This window comes from Trifolium pratense, linkage group LG5 (assembly GCF_020283565.1).
Source record: "Trifolium pratense cultivar HEN17-A07 linkage group LG5, ARS_RC_1.1, whole genome shotgun sequence".
Taxonomy (NCBI): Eukaryota; Viridiplantae; Streptophyta; class Magnoliopsida; order Fabales; family Fabaceae; genus Trifolium; species Trifolium pratense.
In genome coordinates, this window is record NC_060063.1 from 39383301 (window position 1) to 39400823 (window position 17523).

At 34.7% G+C, this 17523-nt stretch overlaps 1 protein-coding gene and 1 long non-coding RNA gene across 7 annotated transcripts; both read left to right on the plus strand.

Moving 5' to 3' along the window:
• The first annotated feature begins 1854 nt into the window (after positions 1-1854).
• On the plus strand, positions 1855-5766 carry LOC123883889. 5 transcript variants are annotated; one of them, XR_006800516.1, is made up of 6 exons: positions 1855-2301; positions 3939-4027; positions 4170-4243; positions 4713-4805; positions 4921-5192; positions 5410-5766. It is a non-coding gene; the product is annotated as an uncharacterized LOC123883889 (long non-coding RNA). The 5 variants fall into 5 exon arrangements; XR_006800515.1 differs by having other exon boundaries at positions 5137-5192; XR_006800517.1 differs by having other exon boundaries at positions 3939-4035; positions 4713-5192.
• A 6029-nt stretch (positions 5767-11795) lies between these two features.
• LOC123883884 (putative F-box/FBD/LRR-repeat protein At1g66290) lies at positions 11796-16376 on the plus strand. 2 transcript variants are annotated; one of them, XM_045932831.1, is made up of 7 exons: positions 11797-11975; positions 12425-13397; positions 13546-13713; positions 13814-14094; positions 14725-14770; positions 14893-14923; positions 15438-16376. In XM_045932831.1, the coding sequence occupies exons 2-7, from the start codon at positions 12438-12440 to the stop codon at positions 16169-16171; spliced, it is 2220 nt and encodes a 739-aa protein (XP_045788787.1). In that variant the 5' UTR covers positions 11797-11975; positions 12425-12437; the 3' UTR covers positions 16172-16376. The 2 variants fall into 2 exon arrangements, with proteins under 2 accessions (XP_045788788.1, XP_045788787.1); XM_045932832.1 differs by lacking the exon at positions 14725-14770 and having other exon boundaries at positions 11796-11975; positions 15449-16376.
• Positions 16377-17523: the final 1147 nt, after the last annotated feature.

Consider the following 17523-nt stretch of genomic DNA (forward strand, 5'->3'; position numbering starts at 1 on the left):
AAATATTGTTTTTATTAAAAATCGATCCAAATTGAACCGTTATACTCATAGCCTTGCTAACGAGTGTCTTTAAAACATTATTGAGGAATCTATAAAAAAATTGACAAATTGGTAAACACCGCCTAAAACTCACTCACAACTATGAAATTTTTGGCTCAAGCCAAGACAAAGGTGTCAAAACCTAATGTTATTATATTGTGAGTTAAATTAAACCTTACGGATCTCCTTATTAAATTATTTTTATGTATGTTTTTCTATGTATTGATAATTAAAAAATTGATAAAATAAAATAGATATAAATTTCTACGACCGACAATGACAGCGTAAAACACTTTTATACTTACATCTAATCAAATCACACCCATGGACGAATCTACTTGAAGGCCAAGTGTGGCCATGGCCACACCAAAATTTTGAAATTTTTTATCCATACATTCATATATTAGGTCTATGTGTATAGAGTTAAATATATTTTGTCTCCGTGAGTTAACTTGGTTGGTTGAGACAATATAAATTATTCAGGAGTTGGGGTTTGAATCATGAACACTCCATTTATTCACGTTTAAGGTGAAATTTCTAACCACTAGAAAAAAAATAGTTAAATATGTTTTTGGTCTCTATAAAATAGTGACATTTTAAATTTAGTCTTTACTTAAATTTTATTAAATTTTTAATCCTTAAAAAATTACCATGCACTCAATTTTGATCTCTACTGTTAAGAAATTTTTATTTTTGAATGATTATTTCGTAGGTATTTTTTAAAAAAGGTTCATTTAGAAAGACAAAAAAAGTACACAAAATATTTGATTTCTGGGTCATAATTTTCATTACTTTTATCTTGAATTGTTGTCATTTTAAAAAGTCATATTTAAATACATATCATGTCAAAAAATGATAAATAAAAGAGAAGTACATTTATTTAGTGGTGAGACGGATAATATTATGTGCGAAATTCTAAAATGACCAAAAATTTGAGACGAATAAAGTATATCTTTCATACTTTAATTTAACATTGTCATTTAAAACTTTTAAATTAAGCTAATAAATTTTGGCCACAAAAAAAAAATCCTAGATTTGTCCCTGATCACGCCACATTTTTTTTTAAAACAAACAAACTTAATTCATATCATTCATGAACAAAGGTTCAATACAAAGAGAGATAACATCAACATAATGGTGAGTTGGTGACTAGCCCGAGAAATGACCACTCATGCAAGGGAATTAATGAGCCTCTATATTCGCTTACCACCTTACAAACTTAACCTCAAAATTGGACAACAATGACAAACTATTCTTTCTTTTTTTGACACAAATGACAAACAATTCTTAATACTATCAATAATGGAACCAAATTATGGGTCTCCTCCATTTTTTGAATTGATGTCATTAACTAAGGTTTGGGTGTCACTTCCAAAGATGATAAAGTTCCTTCCTTTGTGAGTAGCTAGCTTCACATCATCTACATAGCCATGCCTTCACCTTCAAGTATTGACATGTTTGAGTTCTACTTGTTGTCTGTGCACCTTGAAACTCTCCATTGTTGTTCCTAATACAACAAGTTGTCGATGTAATACCTTGGTGTTCAAAGGACCCTGCATCCACATTGATTTTGAGCCATCCATTGCGAGGCCTTGACCAAGTCGCGTTGTACTTTACCGTGCGCGTTTGCTGGGTTTGTTTTCATATTTGCTGCGCATCAAACCGTTCCAATTTCGACTTGCACTCCTCTCATCTTGTCTCCATTTCGCCTTCATAAGCATTCAGTAACCTTCCCTAACCACATACCTCCCTTCTTTATTCTCATCCCAAATCAATTTATCTTCTCTAAACAGTTTGAAATAATGGCATACACTACAAAAAAAATTGTTATTTGCAACACATAGATAGCAACAGTTTTGTAGAACTATTGCTAATATAAAAACAAAAAAATAACAGCAACAGTTTTGGTAAACTGTCGGTGTGGTTTTAGTGAACCGGCAGTTTATTTTGGTTTACCAACGGTTTTGGTTGTAAAGAGAAAAAAACAGTAAACCGTTCTATTTTTTTTTTTATTATTTGGCTTTTTCCTTCATTCATTCAGAAAGAAAGCTTCAGACTCGCGAACCCTTTCATCTTCTTCGTGCGTCTCTCTCTGCTCAAGCGACCAGACCAGTCCACCACCACCACTCACCAAAAAGCTCGACCGAACCACTCACTCGTCACCCACCGGTCGTCGTTCTCCCCCTTTTCTCTGTCTCTTCTTGACGTCGAATCTCTTACCCTTCTCTGCTCAACACGACTCGACTTGTATTTTAATCTCAGGTGATGAAAGTTTGATATGAATTGTTGATACTGAGAATTCTATAATTTTTCTAGGTTTTAGGTTTTTGGAAAATTTTGATTTGTTTCTTTAATTGATTGATTGAGTTTGGGAAATATTGATTTATTTGTTGAGTTAGTTTAGTCTTATCCTGGAATGCTTGGTATGAATTTCTTTGATATGAATTTGGGAAACTCCGCCAGCATTGTCTTTGGGAAAGTTTGATTGAATTTGAGATATGAATTTCCTTGTGTCAAACAGAGTTTGTTTATTGTCCTTGTGTTTGCTCTGTCTTGTTTGTGTGGTTCTGTAACCATAGGAAGTGAGAGTTCTAGTCCAAATCAAGTTTTTCTGGAACTATTTAGCATAGTGAAATGTCACAGACTTTTGTGTGATTTTGATAAAGCTTGAGTGACTAATGAATTTTGTTGGTATTAAGTTGAACACAAAAGTAATGTGATTTGAATTCTTGATTGATCAAAACTTAGAACTCATTGTTTTCTTTCAGCGCAAAAATCAGGGACTGTTTTCTTTGAACTTGAAGGTTAAATGTATTTTTTTTATCATGTTGCTGCCATGCTATTTTAAGAGTTTACATTGTTAATATGTTCAACTTTGGATTGCTTATGAGTTCTCTTGATGATGTTTCTATAAGATTGTTAGTTTTGATCATTTATTGAAACTCATCTTACTTATGTGCATGTTAGAACTGATTGGCAATACTCTCACCTATCACATGAATTATGTAACTCTTAATTTGCTAACTTTGATTAGTGGGGGGGGGGGGGGGGGGGGGGGTACTGAACATAGGTATGGAACTCAACCTGCTATTGAACCATGGTTAATTTTTAGTCGCAATTCCTCTTCCATTGGTTCTTAACCTTGTTCCATGATTGCATTATTTTCAATAATCACATAAATGTTAAGTAGGAATTGGCCTAGAAGCTAAGTGGTTTAGTTTATGACTGTTATGAACTTAATGTTGCTTCTTTAGGAACAAGATCAGTGCTATTTTTCTCAGGATAATATCATGAAATCTGAATTGTTGTCCCATGATTGTGTAAATGTGGCTGTTTTGAAAATTAAGAAATGTCAAATCCTTGTGCATTCATATGTCAATCTCTTCTGAAGTCCATTAAGAATATAGACACAAAGTTCTTAATCTTGCTCATTCATGAGAATTCATTTTCTTCTTGTGTTTGTAATCTCTAAATCTCAACATGGTAAACTCTTGTGGACCTTTTTCTCTTAATATAGGACTGGTCTTGTTTGTTTAGATTCAAGATTCTTGGTTTGGAATTACTCACTAATTCATGTGACTGTTCTGTTCCTTTGTTGTTTATTTTGGACATAACTTGTTAAAGCTAAAACTAGTACATATTCATCACTTTATGTCTTTCTATTTCTCTATGTTCGTCACTGATATGATTAAGTTAGTCACATATTTATAATTCTTGAATCTGTTAAAATTGAGTAGTATAGGTCATAATGTTATGACTTATTTTAGGGAATGCTAGTCTCAAAACCTGTTACTTTGTGCTTCAATAACATGTTAGTTTTGAAAGTATATCATCATGAAACCTATGCATAATGTTTTAATCATGTGAATCTCATTTGCTCTAGTGAAAAATTGTTTCAGATATGGTAATCAAGGAGGCATTTGTTGCACCTACATATTATCATATCACCACTTGATGTTGTTACTTGTTAATATCAGTGGTCATTGAGGTGTGTGTGTAAGGCTTCTATCTGTAGATAACTGTCTTCACATATTCATTTGTAAAAATTAAATTTCATAATACAACTCTATGGCACAAATGCTATTTAAATGAATAAGAAATTATGATAATTTATTGGTATTGAAATGTAGCTCATATGCTCGGTTACCCCTTCATCAAGTAGCAGTGAAAAGCACATTGGAATACAAGCTCAGCTCAAAACAAGGTAAGTTAAAATTAAAACTACTTTTGATTAAATTAGAATTTTGATCCCACAAAATAACAAAGTGCAAAGTGCACAATTCAACTTTTGATGCAAATGCATAATCCAATCTTCTTCTACACAATGCTTATACATTTTGTATTTTAAATTAAATATTTTTATGGATTTACATGGCTATGTTAAGTACTTGCAGATTCAAGTAAATGCCCTTTTTAGGTCCTAATGTTGTGATTACTTCCAAATAGATGCCATGTAAATGGACCTTTTAAGTCCTAATGTTGTGATTAATTGCAAGCTGAATCAAATGCTATAACACTATTTTTTCTTTTTCTTAAATAAGTACTTTGGTCTTTTGAATCAAATGCTGCACCTTGTTTGCTACATAGGGCGTTGTCTTTGTCAGCTGTGGATTTTGGTGTCTAGCAGTGTTTTTTAATTCTAGTTTCGTATTGGTTCTTATATAATTATGCAGATGTTATTTGATAGCACAAACTTATAATTATGTCAGTAACTTCACCGACGATGGTCGCTCTCATCATTGTCAAGTCAAAATGTGATACTACATGTGAGTAGCCTTCTTTCTTTGTTTACTACTTTTCCTTCTTGCTTTTTATCTTCAAGTATTCATTTCAACTTCAAATTTTAATCCTTATATATGTATGTTATGCTTTGATGATAAGGTTGATAAGGAAACATATGAAGTTTATACTCAAATGACACCACCACTTAGTTTGAAAGGCTAAAACTAAAGTTTAGATGCAATGTTCTTGCTTGAGGTTTTGTTGCTATTGCTGCTTGGTAGCTTCAGAATTTTCTAATTGTTTTGTGATTATTGTAATAGTAATAATTTTAGGAATTGTTTACCTCTAGTTTATCTAGTGTTGCTTATGTTGCAGAACTTGTAGCAAATTTGTGATCTCTATAGAGGAAATGTTGCAGAAACACTTTACAAGTAAGTTTAATACATTAATAACATTTATGTTATGCTCTGTAAAGACATTAACTCTTGTTTATAAAATGAATTCAAAATGGCTCTGAGATTATAAAAATGGTTCTGGACTTTTGATAATGTAAACAAGTAACCTTGTAATCAGCTATGTTTATTTGATATATGAGGCTGCAATGTTGATTTTGTACTTCACTTTTGTTGTGTCTATCACTATGTGCAGGTGTGTGTGGTTTCAGGGATCTCTGTTGAGGGGCTGGTGCTATTTGGTTTTTGGCTTCTGTTTGCAGGTCTCGGTTTGCTTAGCTTTGGTTAGACTGTGTTTTTGGGTAGTCATATTTTTAGTTTTGCAGGCCTCAGTTTGTTTAGCTTTGGTTAGACATAGTGTTTTTCGGTAGTCGCATTTTTAGTTTTGCAGGCCTCAGTTTGTTTAGCTTTGGTTAGGCTAGTGTTTTGGCAGTAACATTCTTTAGTTTTACTAAGACATGTTTAATTCCACGATACTTTTGGTAACCTTGTTTCGTTAATATTTTGTAATTGAATTTATTTATAATTTGCTATGAAATTTTGTATTAATGGTTGTGTATTTTTTTTTTGTTACAATTAATGGTTGTGTATGAAATGTAAATAAAATAATTTTTTTTTTAATTTTTTTTCATAATTAGCGGCAGTTTCAAACCGTTGCAAAACTAGAAAAAATAAAATAAAATAATATAGCGGCGGTTTCAAACCGTTGCAAAACTGGCTCAAAATTTGTTTTTCATTTCATCAATAGCAACGGTTTCAAACCGTTGCTAAACTTATTGTGGCCGTTTGTGTAACGGTTTTTCAAACTGCCGCTAATTGAGCTACCAACGCTCAAATCTGCAACGGTTTGGCAACCGTTGGTAAAACTGTTGCAACAATTAAAAACCGTTGCTAAACTGTCCCAAAACCGTTGCTAATCACCTTTTTTTTTGTAGTGATAGTCATGATAATATTTGCCATATCACTAGATAATAAGCTTTGGATTTTTTACACATCCCATTTCCTTTAACCCTCCACCATACGTTTGTTAACATATAAATTATGAACCTCTTCAACTTGAGGTGACCTCAACCACTTCCCTTCCTCCCTCCTTAACCACAGCTCTCCCATCACCCTCACCCTACTCCCATCCCCTACCACTCATCTACATCCCTTCTTGTATTTGTAGATGGAATAAGGTAAATGCTCATAATGTACGATGGGATTGCTTGTAGGACGAATTTAATCATCACTTCTTTCCCGGCTGTTGACAAAGATTTACCTCTCCAAGAGTTCATTTTCTTCCACACTCGATCATTTATGAAAAATAAATAGTCTTCTTACTCCTTCCAATCATCGATGGGAACCCTAAATAGTTGCCGGTCCCAAGTACATGTCTCAATCCCAAAACTCTTGCAAGTTATCTGCCACATTATTATCACTTTTATAAGTTAGTTTTGAAATATCTACACAAATATTTATGATACTACCTTAGTCGCTAATTACAAGACCATATTTGATAAAAATGTACTATTCATTTACCTTGTTTTGACAGTATTTTTTTAATAATATATAAATGTAAATATTACTAGTATATAAGATCTTGTTCAAGCCGCCGTTGAAACTTCCTCCTACTGGAAATTCTCAGATCGATGAAACTTCTTAACAACGTTGCAATTTAGATCGTCGCCGCCGTTGCAATTTCAGTCTTCTCTGAAACCCAACGAGAAAGAACTAATCCACCGATGCATCCCGTACAAGACAACAAAAGATCGTCGTCGCCGCCGCTGCAATCTGTAACCCCCACCATCTGTTTCAGTTTTCTTCTCACACTGCCGTCAGTTATCTAGTTCATTGCCTATCGCCGATTATTTTATTCACTCCCGCCGCTGCCGTCGCTGTGGAATAGTTCCCTGTTTCCGTTGGTGTCATCGTGTTCTCCCCTAGGGTATATGCTTCTCTCCCTTGTGGGTGCTTTGATTTTCAATCGTTTAGGTTATGCCTAATCTGATTGCTTTGATTTTCAATCGTTTAGGTTAGGCCTAATCTGATTGCTTGTGTTACTGGTTATTATGACTCTGCTTAATGCTTAGAATTGAGGCTGATTTATTCATCCTTGCTGCACTGATTGAATTTCACTGTTTATGCCTGAGCCTTTGATTGTTTCCATCTACACTATTATGTGCTTTTCTCTCTAAGCATGGCTGATGTGTATGATTAATTTCCCTCTGGTATGGATAATATGGTCTGGTCTTATTATAACATGTTTTGTGTCAATTATGGTGTCTGATCTTGGATGAAGATGAGGAAGGAATTGGTGCCATAACCTGGTTCAATTTGTATATGACAGATACTAAAAATAAGGCTAAATGAGTGTCATTAGTTGGAATTGCCGGGGATTGGGTAACCCGAGTGCAGTTCTTCATTTGAAATACCTCATCTGTAGATATAAACCGGATGTAATGATATTGTATGAGACTTTGGTCAACTCAAATAAAACAACTGATTTGCGTTTTGAGTTGAGTTTTGATTCTTGTCTTGCTGTTGATCGTGAAGGAAGAAGAGGGGGAGTGGCTGTTTTTTGGAATAATCATATAAATTGTAATATCACCAATTATTCTTCCAATCATGTTGATATTGAGGTGGTTGATTCAGGTAAGGGGAATTGGAGATTAACAAGTTTTTATGGTTATCCGGAAGGTAGTCGTAGAAGAGACTCTTGGAATTTACTCCGACAACTTTCTCAACGATCTAATTTACCTTGGTGTGTCATTGGTGATTTAAATGATATATTGTCTTCAGATGAAAAGAAAGGTAGAGCTGACAGAGCAAATTGGTTGATAAATGGTTTTAGAGAAGCGGTGGGAGATGCTGGTTTATTTGATTTGTTTATGCATGGTTATCAATTCACTTGGTTTAAAAGCTTGGGAACAAATCGTGCGGTTGAAGAAAAATTGGACAGAGCTTTAGCAAATGATTCATGGAGTCAAAATTTCCCTAATGCTAGATTGGAGTGCTTGACAGCTACCTCATCTGACCATTATCCATTGTGGCTTGTCTGTGAGCCGATTCAGCCCACTTCTTATGCACCGAGACATTTTAAATTTGAGATGGCTTGGATGGAAGATCCAGAATTTGCTAACTTTGTTCGCAACAGGTGGAGCACATACAACGAAAATGATATTACACATAAGCTCGATGCTTGCGCATCAGACTTGTCACACTGGAGCAAGGATCATTTCCATAATTTGCGTAAGCAAATTGACGCCTATCACAAGAAACTGGAGCAGACTCGTGGTCATGTAGATGAGACCAATATCAATTACTTCAATGCTTTAAAAAAAAGATTAAATGTTTTACTTTCTCAGGAGGATCGTTTTTGGAAACAAAGAGCCAAAACTTTCTGGTACAAGGATGGAGATTTAAACACCAAATTTTTCCATGCAGCTGCTTCTACAAGAAAGAAGGTGAATCGAATTGAAGTCTTGACCGATAATAACAATGTTGAGTGCCGATCTCAGGAAGGCATGGTTGCTATTGCTAGAGAGTATTTTTTAAATCTGTTTCAGAAGCAAAACAGTGCACGTGATGAAGTTCTTAATGCTATCACACCTTCGATAACAGTTGAGGACAACAACCAACTTTCAGCGCCTTTCATGTTTGAAGAGTTTCGTGAAGCAATTTTTTCCATGGAAGCCGACAAGTGTCCAGGTCCGGACAGTTTCAATCCGGGTTTTTATCAACAGTTTTGGGATATTTGTGGTCAAGAAGTCTTTAGTGCTGGTTGTTCTTGGCTTAATTCCGGTGTTTTTCCTCCTAACTTGAATTCTACTAACATCGCTTTAATTCCTAAAGGTGATGTTCAAACCACTATGAAGGATTGGAGACCAATTGCTTTGTGTAACGTTCTCTATAAAGTGGTAGCTAAAGTTCTTGCTAACAGATTAAAAGGTGTGCTTAATAAATGTATTTCTGATAATCAATCTGCTTTTGTTCCTGGAAGATCAATTCTCGATAATGCTATGGCTGCAATTGAATTAGTGCATTATATGAAAGCAAAGACTAGAGGCAAACAAGGAGATGTTGCTCTTAAACTTGATATTAGTAAAGCATATGACAGGATAGATTGGGATTATCTCAAAGATGTTATGAAAACTATGGGTTTCTCTCAAAATTGGATATCTTGGATTATGCTTTGTGTTGAGACAGTTGATTACTCAGTGATCCTCAATGGCAACACAGCTGGACCTATCATCCCGGCCAGAGGCTTACGGCAAGGGGACCCTCTGTCCCCCTATCTGTTTATTATTTGTGCCGAAGGTTTGTCGGCACTTATTAGAAAAGCAGAATGCAAAGGTGATATCCACGGGGTTAAAATTTGCAGAAATGCCCCCATTATTTCACATCTTCTTTTTGCAGATGATTGTTTCCTTTTCCTTCGAGCATCTGACAGTGAAGCTGTAATCATGAAGAATATTCTCTCTACTTACGAAGCTGCATCAGGCCAAGCAATTAACCTGCAAAAATCTGAAATTTATTGTAGCAGGAATGTCTCTCCGGCCATTCAAAACTCTGTCTCTAACATTCTAGGGGTGCAACAAGTTCTTGGTACTGGAAAATACCTCGGATTGCCTTCTATGGTTGGGAGAAGTAGAAAAGCCACTTTCAGGTTTATTAAAGATCGAATTTGGAAAAAAATAAATTCTTGGAGCAGCAGATGTCTCTCTCAAGCAGGCCGAGAAATTATGATTAAATCGGTTCTTCAATCTATACCTTCATACATCATGAGTATTTTTTTGATTCCGTCCTCTCTTTGCGACGAAATTGAAAAGATGATGAATTCATTTTGGTGGGGCCATAACAAAGAACAGTCTAAAGGAATCCATTGGCTATCTTTGGAGCGGTTAGCTATGCACAAAAATGCGGGTGGCTTGGGTTTTAAAAGTATTCAAGCTTTTAATTATGCGATGCTTGGCAAGCAGGCCTGGAAGTTACAAGCTAATCCGGGTAATTTAATCACTAGATTATTCAAAGCTAAATATTTTCCTAGAAGCGACTTCCTTAGCTAAAGCATTGGGCACAACCCAAGTTACGTGTGGCGAAGCATTTGGAGTGCAAAATTTATTGTTCGTGGTGGCTATAAGTGGAGTATTGGAACGGGTTATGATATATCGGTTTGGGATAATAGATGGGTGTCTGATGGTTCAGTTTTTACAAGACCCTTGCAACTGGATCCAATGTTAAGCTATTTGAATGTATCTGACTTGTTAATGGCAAATGCAAAAAAGTGGAATATGCCACTTATTTGCTCTATTTTTTATAACAGTAGTGCAACAAAAATTTCGCAAACTCCTTTATTAGAGTCGGTTGTTGAAGATAAATTGATCTGGAGACTTGAGAAAAATGGGCACTACTCTGTTAAGAGTGCATATCGTTACTGCATCAATGAAGCAATTGACACAAACTGGTCTGCAAATCCCGGGTCAATGGATTAAAATTTGGAGAGCTGAAGTTCCGCCAAAAATTAAGAATTTTATTTGGCGATTATGTCGAAATTGTATTCCGACTCGTGCTCGCCTTATTCAAAAAGGCGTTAACTGTCCTGATATTTGTGCTCTTTGTGAAAATGAACAGGAAAATAATTTACACATATTCCTCTTGTGTAACAATGCAAAGGAAATTTGGAAAAGTGTTGGATGGTGGAATACTTTGCAAACTCACTTGCAACATAATAATATTATAGACATTATCTTCTCTGTATTACAGGTTTTCAATTCAGATCAAGTGTCACTTTTCATGGTTTTGTTATGGAGTATTTGGCAACAAAGAAATGACAAGGTTTGGAGAGACAAGGTTGAACCGTTTCAACATGTACGTGCACGTGCTATCAACTTGCTTATAGATTGGAAAGGTGCGCAGAATCACAAGAACTTGCACTCCCAACAACGACAACATAATACTGCAATTTGTTGGTCAAAACCTCCAACTGGTCGGTACAAATGCAATATAGATGCATCATTCTCCAAACAGCAGAACAAAGTTGGAATAGGTATGTGCATCCGAGATGATCAAGGAAGGTTTGTTTTGGCCAAAACAGAATGGCTATCGCCCATTACTGATGTCGATATAGGAGAAGCTCTTGGCTTACTCAGTGCTCTCAATTGGGTCCATGACCTGCAGCCGGAAAATGTTGATTTTGAACTTGATTCAAGAAATGTTGTCACTAGTTTCCATAGTAAGCATCCTAACATGTCTGAGCTCGGAGATATTATTAAGGATTGCGTACGTGTCTATAACACTTATTTTAGAAACTCTCGTATCGAGTTTATTAGGAGACAAGCCAATGAGGTTGCTCATGCCTTAGCAAGGGTGGCCACATCTCTAGCTAGTTTCCACTTCTTTATTGATGTACCCATATGTATTTGTAACATAGTTAATAATGAAATGCTATAAGTTTTTTTCCTTCAAAAAAAAAAAAGATCTTGTTCAATTTATTTTGATGAATATTTTCAAAATATTAAATTTTTACTAATATAGAATTAGTAATTATTTTCTCTCTCATTGTAAATAGTTTTAGTGGTGATTGACATTAATACCACCAACTCCCGCAACTACACGATAAAAAGGGGCCGGGAAACAACTGACTACAAACCAGGCGCACCGGTTGGCCAAATACTAAAAAATAATTGCACTACTAAATTACGGTTCATCTTCTCTTCTCTTCTCTTCATTTTGGTTGATCTTTTCCTTCGTTATGTGAGTGTCGATCTTTTCAGTGCCAAGGTAATCGCATCATCTTCTCTTCTCTTCGTTTCCGCATCCGAATGAAAGTTTAAATCAATAGGGTTTCAGTATTCATAGAATTGCTTTGCCATGTAAATTTGCAGGGAATCGAAATTAATCAAAATCCCTATTTCCTACAACACAACTCAAGTGTTTGAGTTTATAATTAGATTAATTAACTTGTTTATTGCATGCGCCTTTGTTTGATTCCTCTCAACTCACACCTAGCTAGTAGTAGTAGTACTGTTAGTTGAAGTAATCATGAGTGTGAGTGTCTGTTTGGTAAGTCCAATAAGCCAACTTATAGCTTATTGGACTAGCTTATAAGTTTGTTTGATAAAAATGACAAGTGTTTGAGTTTATAACCTACAGCTTTTAACATTTTTATCATTTTTTATTTACGCTATTTCAAGACGCTATTTCTTATTATTATTTATTATTTTGAGCAGATAGGCATAGATCATGGCTGGTAAAATCTCATCAACAGATGTGCATCACATCCAAGGACATAATGTGGATGATATGATTAGCGACTTACCCGAGGGCGTTCTTCTTCATATTCTTTCTTTACTCCCTACCAAAGATGTTGTAAGAACTTCCGTATTAGCAACAAAATGGAGACACTTGTGGACCTACTTATCCGTCTTTGATTTTAAAATTCCATATCCTCTATATAATAAGTCAAAAGACCAAAATCAGAATTCAGTAAATTGTCTCTTGGATCTAGTTGGAAGACTACTGCGAAAATCTAATTGTGTAGAAAGGCTCTCCATTGACATATTTGAAATTGCTGTTGATGGAGATAAAGTTAGTTCTTTAATATCTTCTGCTTCGAAGCACAAACTACAATATCTTAAACTTTCACTAGGTGTTCCAATTCCAAATGATAAGTTTGCGTTACCCCATTGTTTCTCGGCATTTGAGTCATTGAATGAACTTTGTTTAGGACTCAAGTTCACTCTTTGTATTCCTAGTGATATTTGTTTCCCTAGTCTGAAGAAATTAGTAGTTTCAGATGTTACATTTGCAAATGAGGAGTCGGTTCAACAACTTTTCTCTGGGTGCCCTGTCTTACAAGAGTTGACCTTGTACAATTGTTATTGGGAGAATATAGAGCAGATCAGTGTTGCAATTTCCACATTAAGGAAGTTGACTATCTATTTTGACCTTTGTTGTGTAGATGATGAGGATGATTATATGACAGTCATGATTGATGCTGTGAATCTTTTATCTTTAAGTTGCACATGCCATGCAGCAATACGATTTATCCCTGTTAACTTGACCTCCATAGTTGATGCCCATGTTCATCTTGAGGATGACAGTCAACTTGTACCTGTACTATATGTTGCTCATTGTATATTTGAGCTATTGAGTGGACTTAATAATGTCAAATCTCTCGATATAACAAATGATACTCTTGAGGTATGTTTGAGTATTTTTTCATCATCTTCATTTTTGTATATATTGCATTGGCTAATGCCTATTGTGAATGACTGAATGTTACCTTTAGTTATCGTTGTATATTTTCTCTCTATCACAATACTGAATGTTGTTTTGTTTCATTTACTAGTGTCTTATTGACCGTACAGAGGTTGACCTCAATCTCCTTCCCACATTTCACAATTTAACACATCTTTATGTGTATAATTTTACTGACGAGTCTACTGCTACTAGTGGAGTATTACCTGATATTCTCCGAAAGACTCCTAAACTGGAAGTTCTTTATTTTCCTACTGTGGTACATTTTACATTCTGAATCAGTGCTTTTATTTGTCATGTTTCAATGCTTACAATAATATTATTTCTGAAATTTGATATGTTTCGTGATTCTTATTTAGGTACGTGAATACTTGGATGGTGAAGATTCGTTATTGAACTCATTGCCTTGCTGCTTAAAATCCTCTCTCAAACGATTACACATTTTATATTTTTTTGGAGATGAAGATGAAATCGAGTTTGTTATGCTTTTCTTAAAAAATGCCTCATTTTTTAGGGAGATCCAGTTAACTAATGTGGAGAAGGTGGCTGATATCCAGGACCAGTTGCAATCTGTAGGCCTGGGAACCTACGTTGAGGCCTGCTGTGGCCTTGGCCACAGTAGAATTATCATTTTTAATAGGTATATATACACATATTTTTGTTAACTGTTTTGTTATATATACATCTCACCGTTACTGTTAATCACAACATTCCATGTGTCTTGGTGGTAATATGGCTTGGTTTATGATTGAAGTATCCCGTGTTCAAATTTCGCAGGCTGCAATTTTTACTTTTAATTGAATTTTTTTCAAAAAAAATTGCTAAGTTGTCACCACAAACAATAATAATAAATCAAGAATAATAGTTGTGGTCAATTTTTTTTAAAAAAATGAATGGTCAATACATACATAATATTAGAAAAATCAATTTTCTTAAACATGTAAATGGATGATAGACGATTTTCATCGTAAATGTACCGCATTAAACAATATTATTTCTTATTTTCAATATAATTTAGTGTAGGATTTTTATGATATTTGGCCACACCATTATTAAATGTCTAGATCCGCCCCTGCTCGTGTCATCAAAATTTTGCAAGTCTTCTTTCTTTTCTTTTCTCTCATTATTTTTTTCTCTCTTGTATGGACTATGTTTTTCTTATAAGTTTTCAAAAAATAATCTCCAAATTAAACTATGACCTTGTCATGAATAGGAACTTAGCAATGATTTTTTTAGTCTTAATTTTATATATTTGTTTTCACTGTTTCAGTCCCAGCGACTATGAATCCCCTGATGATGAATCTGATGAGGACGAAGTGAGTAAAATACTTGCCGTAATTGGCCAAAAATAGTGAACACTTCCTAGTTATTAGTGGCTGTTTCATTGTTAGGTAGAAAGCTTAGAATGCCTTCTTCTAATTTTCTTTGTTGTTTTCAGGGTGCAAATTCCGGGGTGTTTCCTGGTGCAGGTAAGAATGGACATGCTCTGACTGATTAATTCCTTTTTTCTCTCATTATCTTCATCCTACCCTTATTGTCAGTTATTTTTATAAAAGACTTGTGTTATAGATTTTGCTGATTCTAAAATATGACAAATTCAACTTTTTGAACTCAGTGACTCTTTGAAAAACTTGAAGCATCAATTTTGAAGATCTCTTTAAAGGTCAAGTTGTGAAAAATCAGTAGTTGTGCTTTACTTCTCAGTGGTTTAGAGTGTAGACTTTTTCTGTCTTCTGTGATTTTCTGCTACTTATTTAATCATTTGTTTCCTCATTAAGAACATCTGTTGTATCTTTTTGTAGTAGTTGCAGCAAAAAAACTATCACGAATGCTACATTTCTTATGAATTTATGTTGGAAAACAAAACCGAAACAAGTTTGCTTAAGTAATTTTTAGAATAATTTTTTTAAGGTTTTGGTAAATTACTCTTTAATTCCATATACCGCGTTAAACTTCAGGATTTCACCAATATATATTTTTCAGGATTTATGCAGGAGTCTTCTTCTGCTGGTTCTGCCGCTAGTCCAAATCGATTTGAACAACCTGATACTGTAGAGATGTGGCAACTTTTGAATAGTGAACAACGCAAACAAATAGTGCAGGAAGAGTTCCAACAAGCATTTGAGGAGATTATCGAGAGTAGATGGATGGATGAGATGCTCCATCATTATATGTTAATGCTGTCTCCCTTTCTACCTCATTACGACAAACTGCAGATACCGCGTATGCAAGAGTCTTCTTCGGCTGTTTCTGTTTCTTCCGCCAATACGGGTCAATCTCAACAGCCTGATATCGAAGAGATGCGGCGACCTTGGAAGATTGTGCCGGAATATGTGCAACAAGAGGTTCGGGAGATTATAGAGAGTAAAGTACGTAAGATGGTACGTAAGATGGTGGATGAGGTACTACACCAAACAATGTTGATGCCACCAGCGGCAGATGCTGCCTCCCTGTCCACCTCATTATTATCATCTGCAGATGTTGCTTCCGTTTCCACCTCATTATTACCAACAGAAGTACTCGCAGCCTCCTCCGTACCAGCATCAATTACCTCCTTACCCTCACCAGTATCAGTATCCACCCCCGTATCCGCAAGCTCACTACTACCACCGGTACTCGCGGCCTCCTCCGTACCAGTATCATCTACCTCCTTACCCTCATCAATATCAGTATCCACCCCAGTATCTGCAACAAACAGTACTACCAGCCAGAGATGACTGAGTATCAAGGATGAATATCTCCTTGGAGGACAAGTTGTGAAAAGCCAGAATCTGTCTCAGTGGCATAGAGTGTAAACTTTTGTCTTCAATGATTTTCTGGGATTTATTTACTCTTATGTTTACTTCTTTGTTATGTATCATGGCGGATTGAAAAATGTTTGTTAGATCTAATAACATTTGCCCATATCTCTATTTCCATCAAGTTATAGTGTTATTATTATGCAAGTATGGCAAAATACATAAAGAGGATGTTGCCAGATTATCTCAAAGAAAGATCCAATGTTACAATGCTTCTGATAAGCTCAATTATTCAGAAGCACCAAATCAGTCTATGCCCTTTTACCCTACTATTTTAGTCTAGGGTTAAACTCAATATAAACCATAGCCAAAACTCAATTATGCATACACTACCACTGAGTGTAACACAAACCTGAAAGCTTTCACCTTCGTTTTTATTTCATTCCTTTCTTTTCTGTTTTCATTTTAATTCATTTCTCCTCTATTTTGTTTTAGTTTTCATTATTCTATGCTACTCTTTCGTTTCCCGTTATCAAGTTCAAATTGTTTTCTCATGTTTCATAGTTTCTAAAGTTTTGATTGCGCGCTCTGCTTCATTTAGGAAGTTTAAAAGAATTTAGTTTATTCAAGTTTTTCCATTATAAGATGTTTAGTTTTTGTTATTTTCGGAGTTCTTTCTTTACCTTATTGAAACTTATCTCAATAAATCTAGTTTGAATGCTAATTATATTTTATTTTTTACTTTATTTGAAGTTTATCAATGCTCTATAATTTGAGTAGGCAAACAATTAAAATATTAATTTATTTTTAATTGTATTTTCAAACGAAGTGATCAACCGAACTGAACCAAATAAAAGTAAACTAAATCATATTGTTTGATTTGGTTCTACTTTTGAAAGACACCGAAAACTAAACCAAACTGAAGTAGATTTAATTGGTTCAAATATTGTTTTTATTAAAAAACGATCCAAACGGAATCGTTACACTCCTAGTCTTGCTAATGAGTGTCCTTAAAACATTATCGAGGAATCTATAAAAAAAAATAGACAAAGTGCTAAACACCACCTAAAACTCACTCACAACTATAAAATTTCTGGATCAAGTCGAGGCAAAGGTGTCAAAACCTAACAATATTATATTGTGAGTTGATTTAAGCCTTACAAATCTCCTTATTAAATTATTTTTATTTATGTTTTTTACGTATTAATAAATAATAAATTTATAAAGTAAAATAGATATAAATTTCTACGACCAACAATAACAGTGTAAAACACTTTTACACTTACATCTAATCAAATGATGCCACATTATTACCATTTTTACAAGTTAGT

What these genes read in the sequence shown, in the direction of transcription:
- LOC123883884 (XM_045932831.1), top strand. Translation starts at nt 12,438, where the DNA reads ATGGCTGGTAAAATCTCATCAACAGATGTGCATCACATCCAAGGACAT. An exon ending in TTCTTTATTTTCCTACTGTG is followed by an intron (nt 13,714 to 13,813) that starts GTACATTTTACA and finishes ATTCTTATTTAG; the next exon opens with GTACGTGAATACTTGGATGG. An exon ending in ATGAATCTGATGAGGACGAA is followed by an intron (nt 14,771 to 14,892) that starts GTGAGTAAAATA and finishes TGTTGTTTTCAG; the next exon opens with GGTGCAAATTCCGGGGTGTT.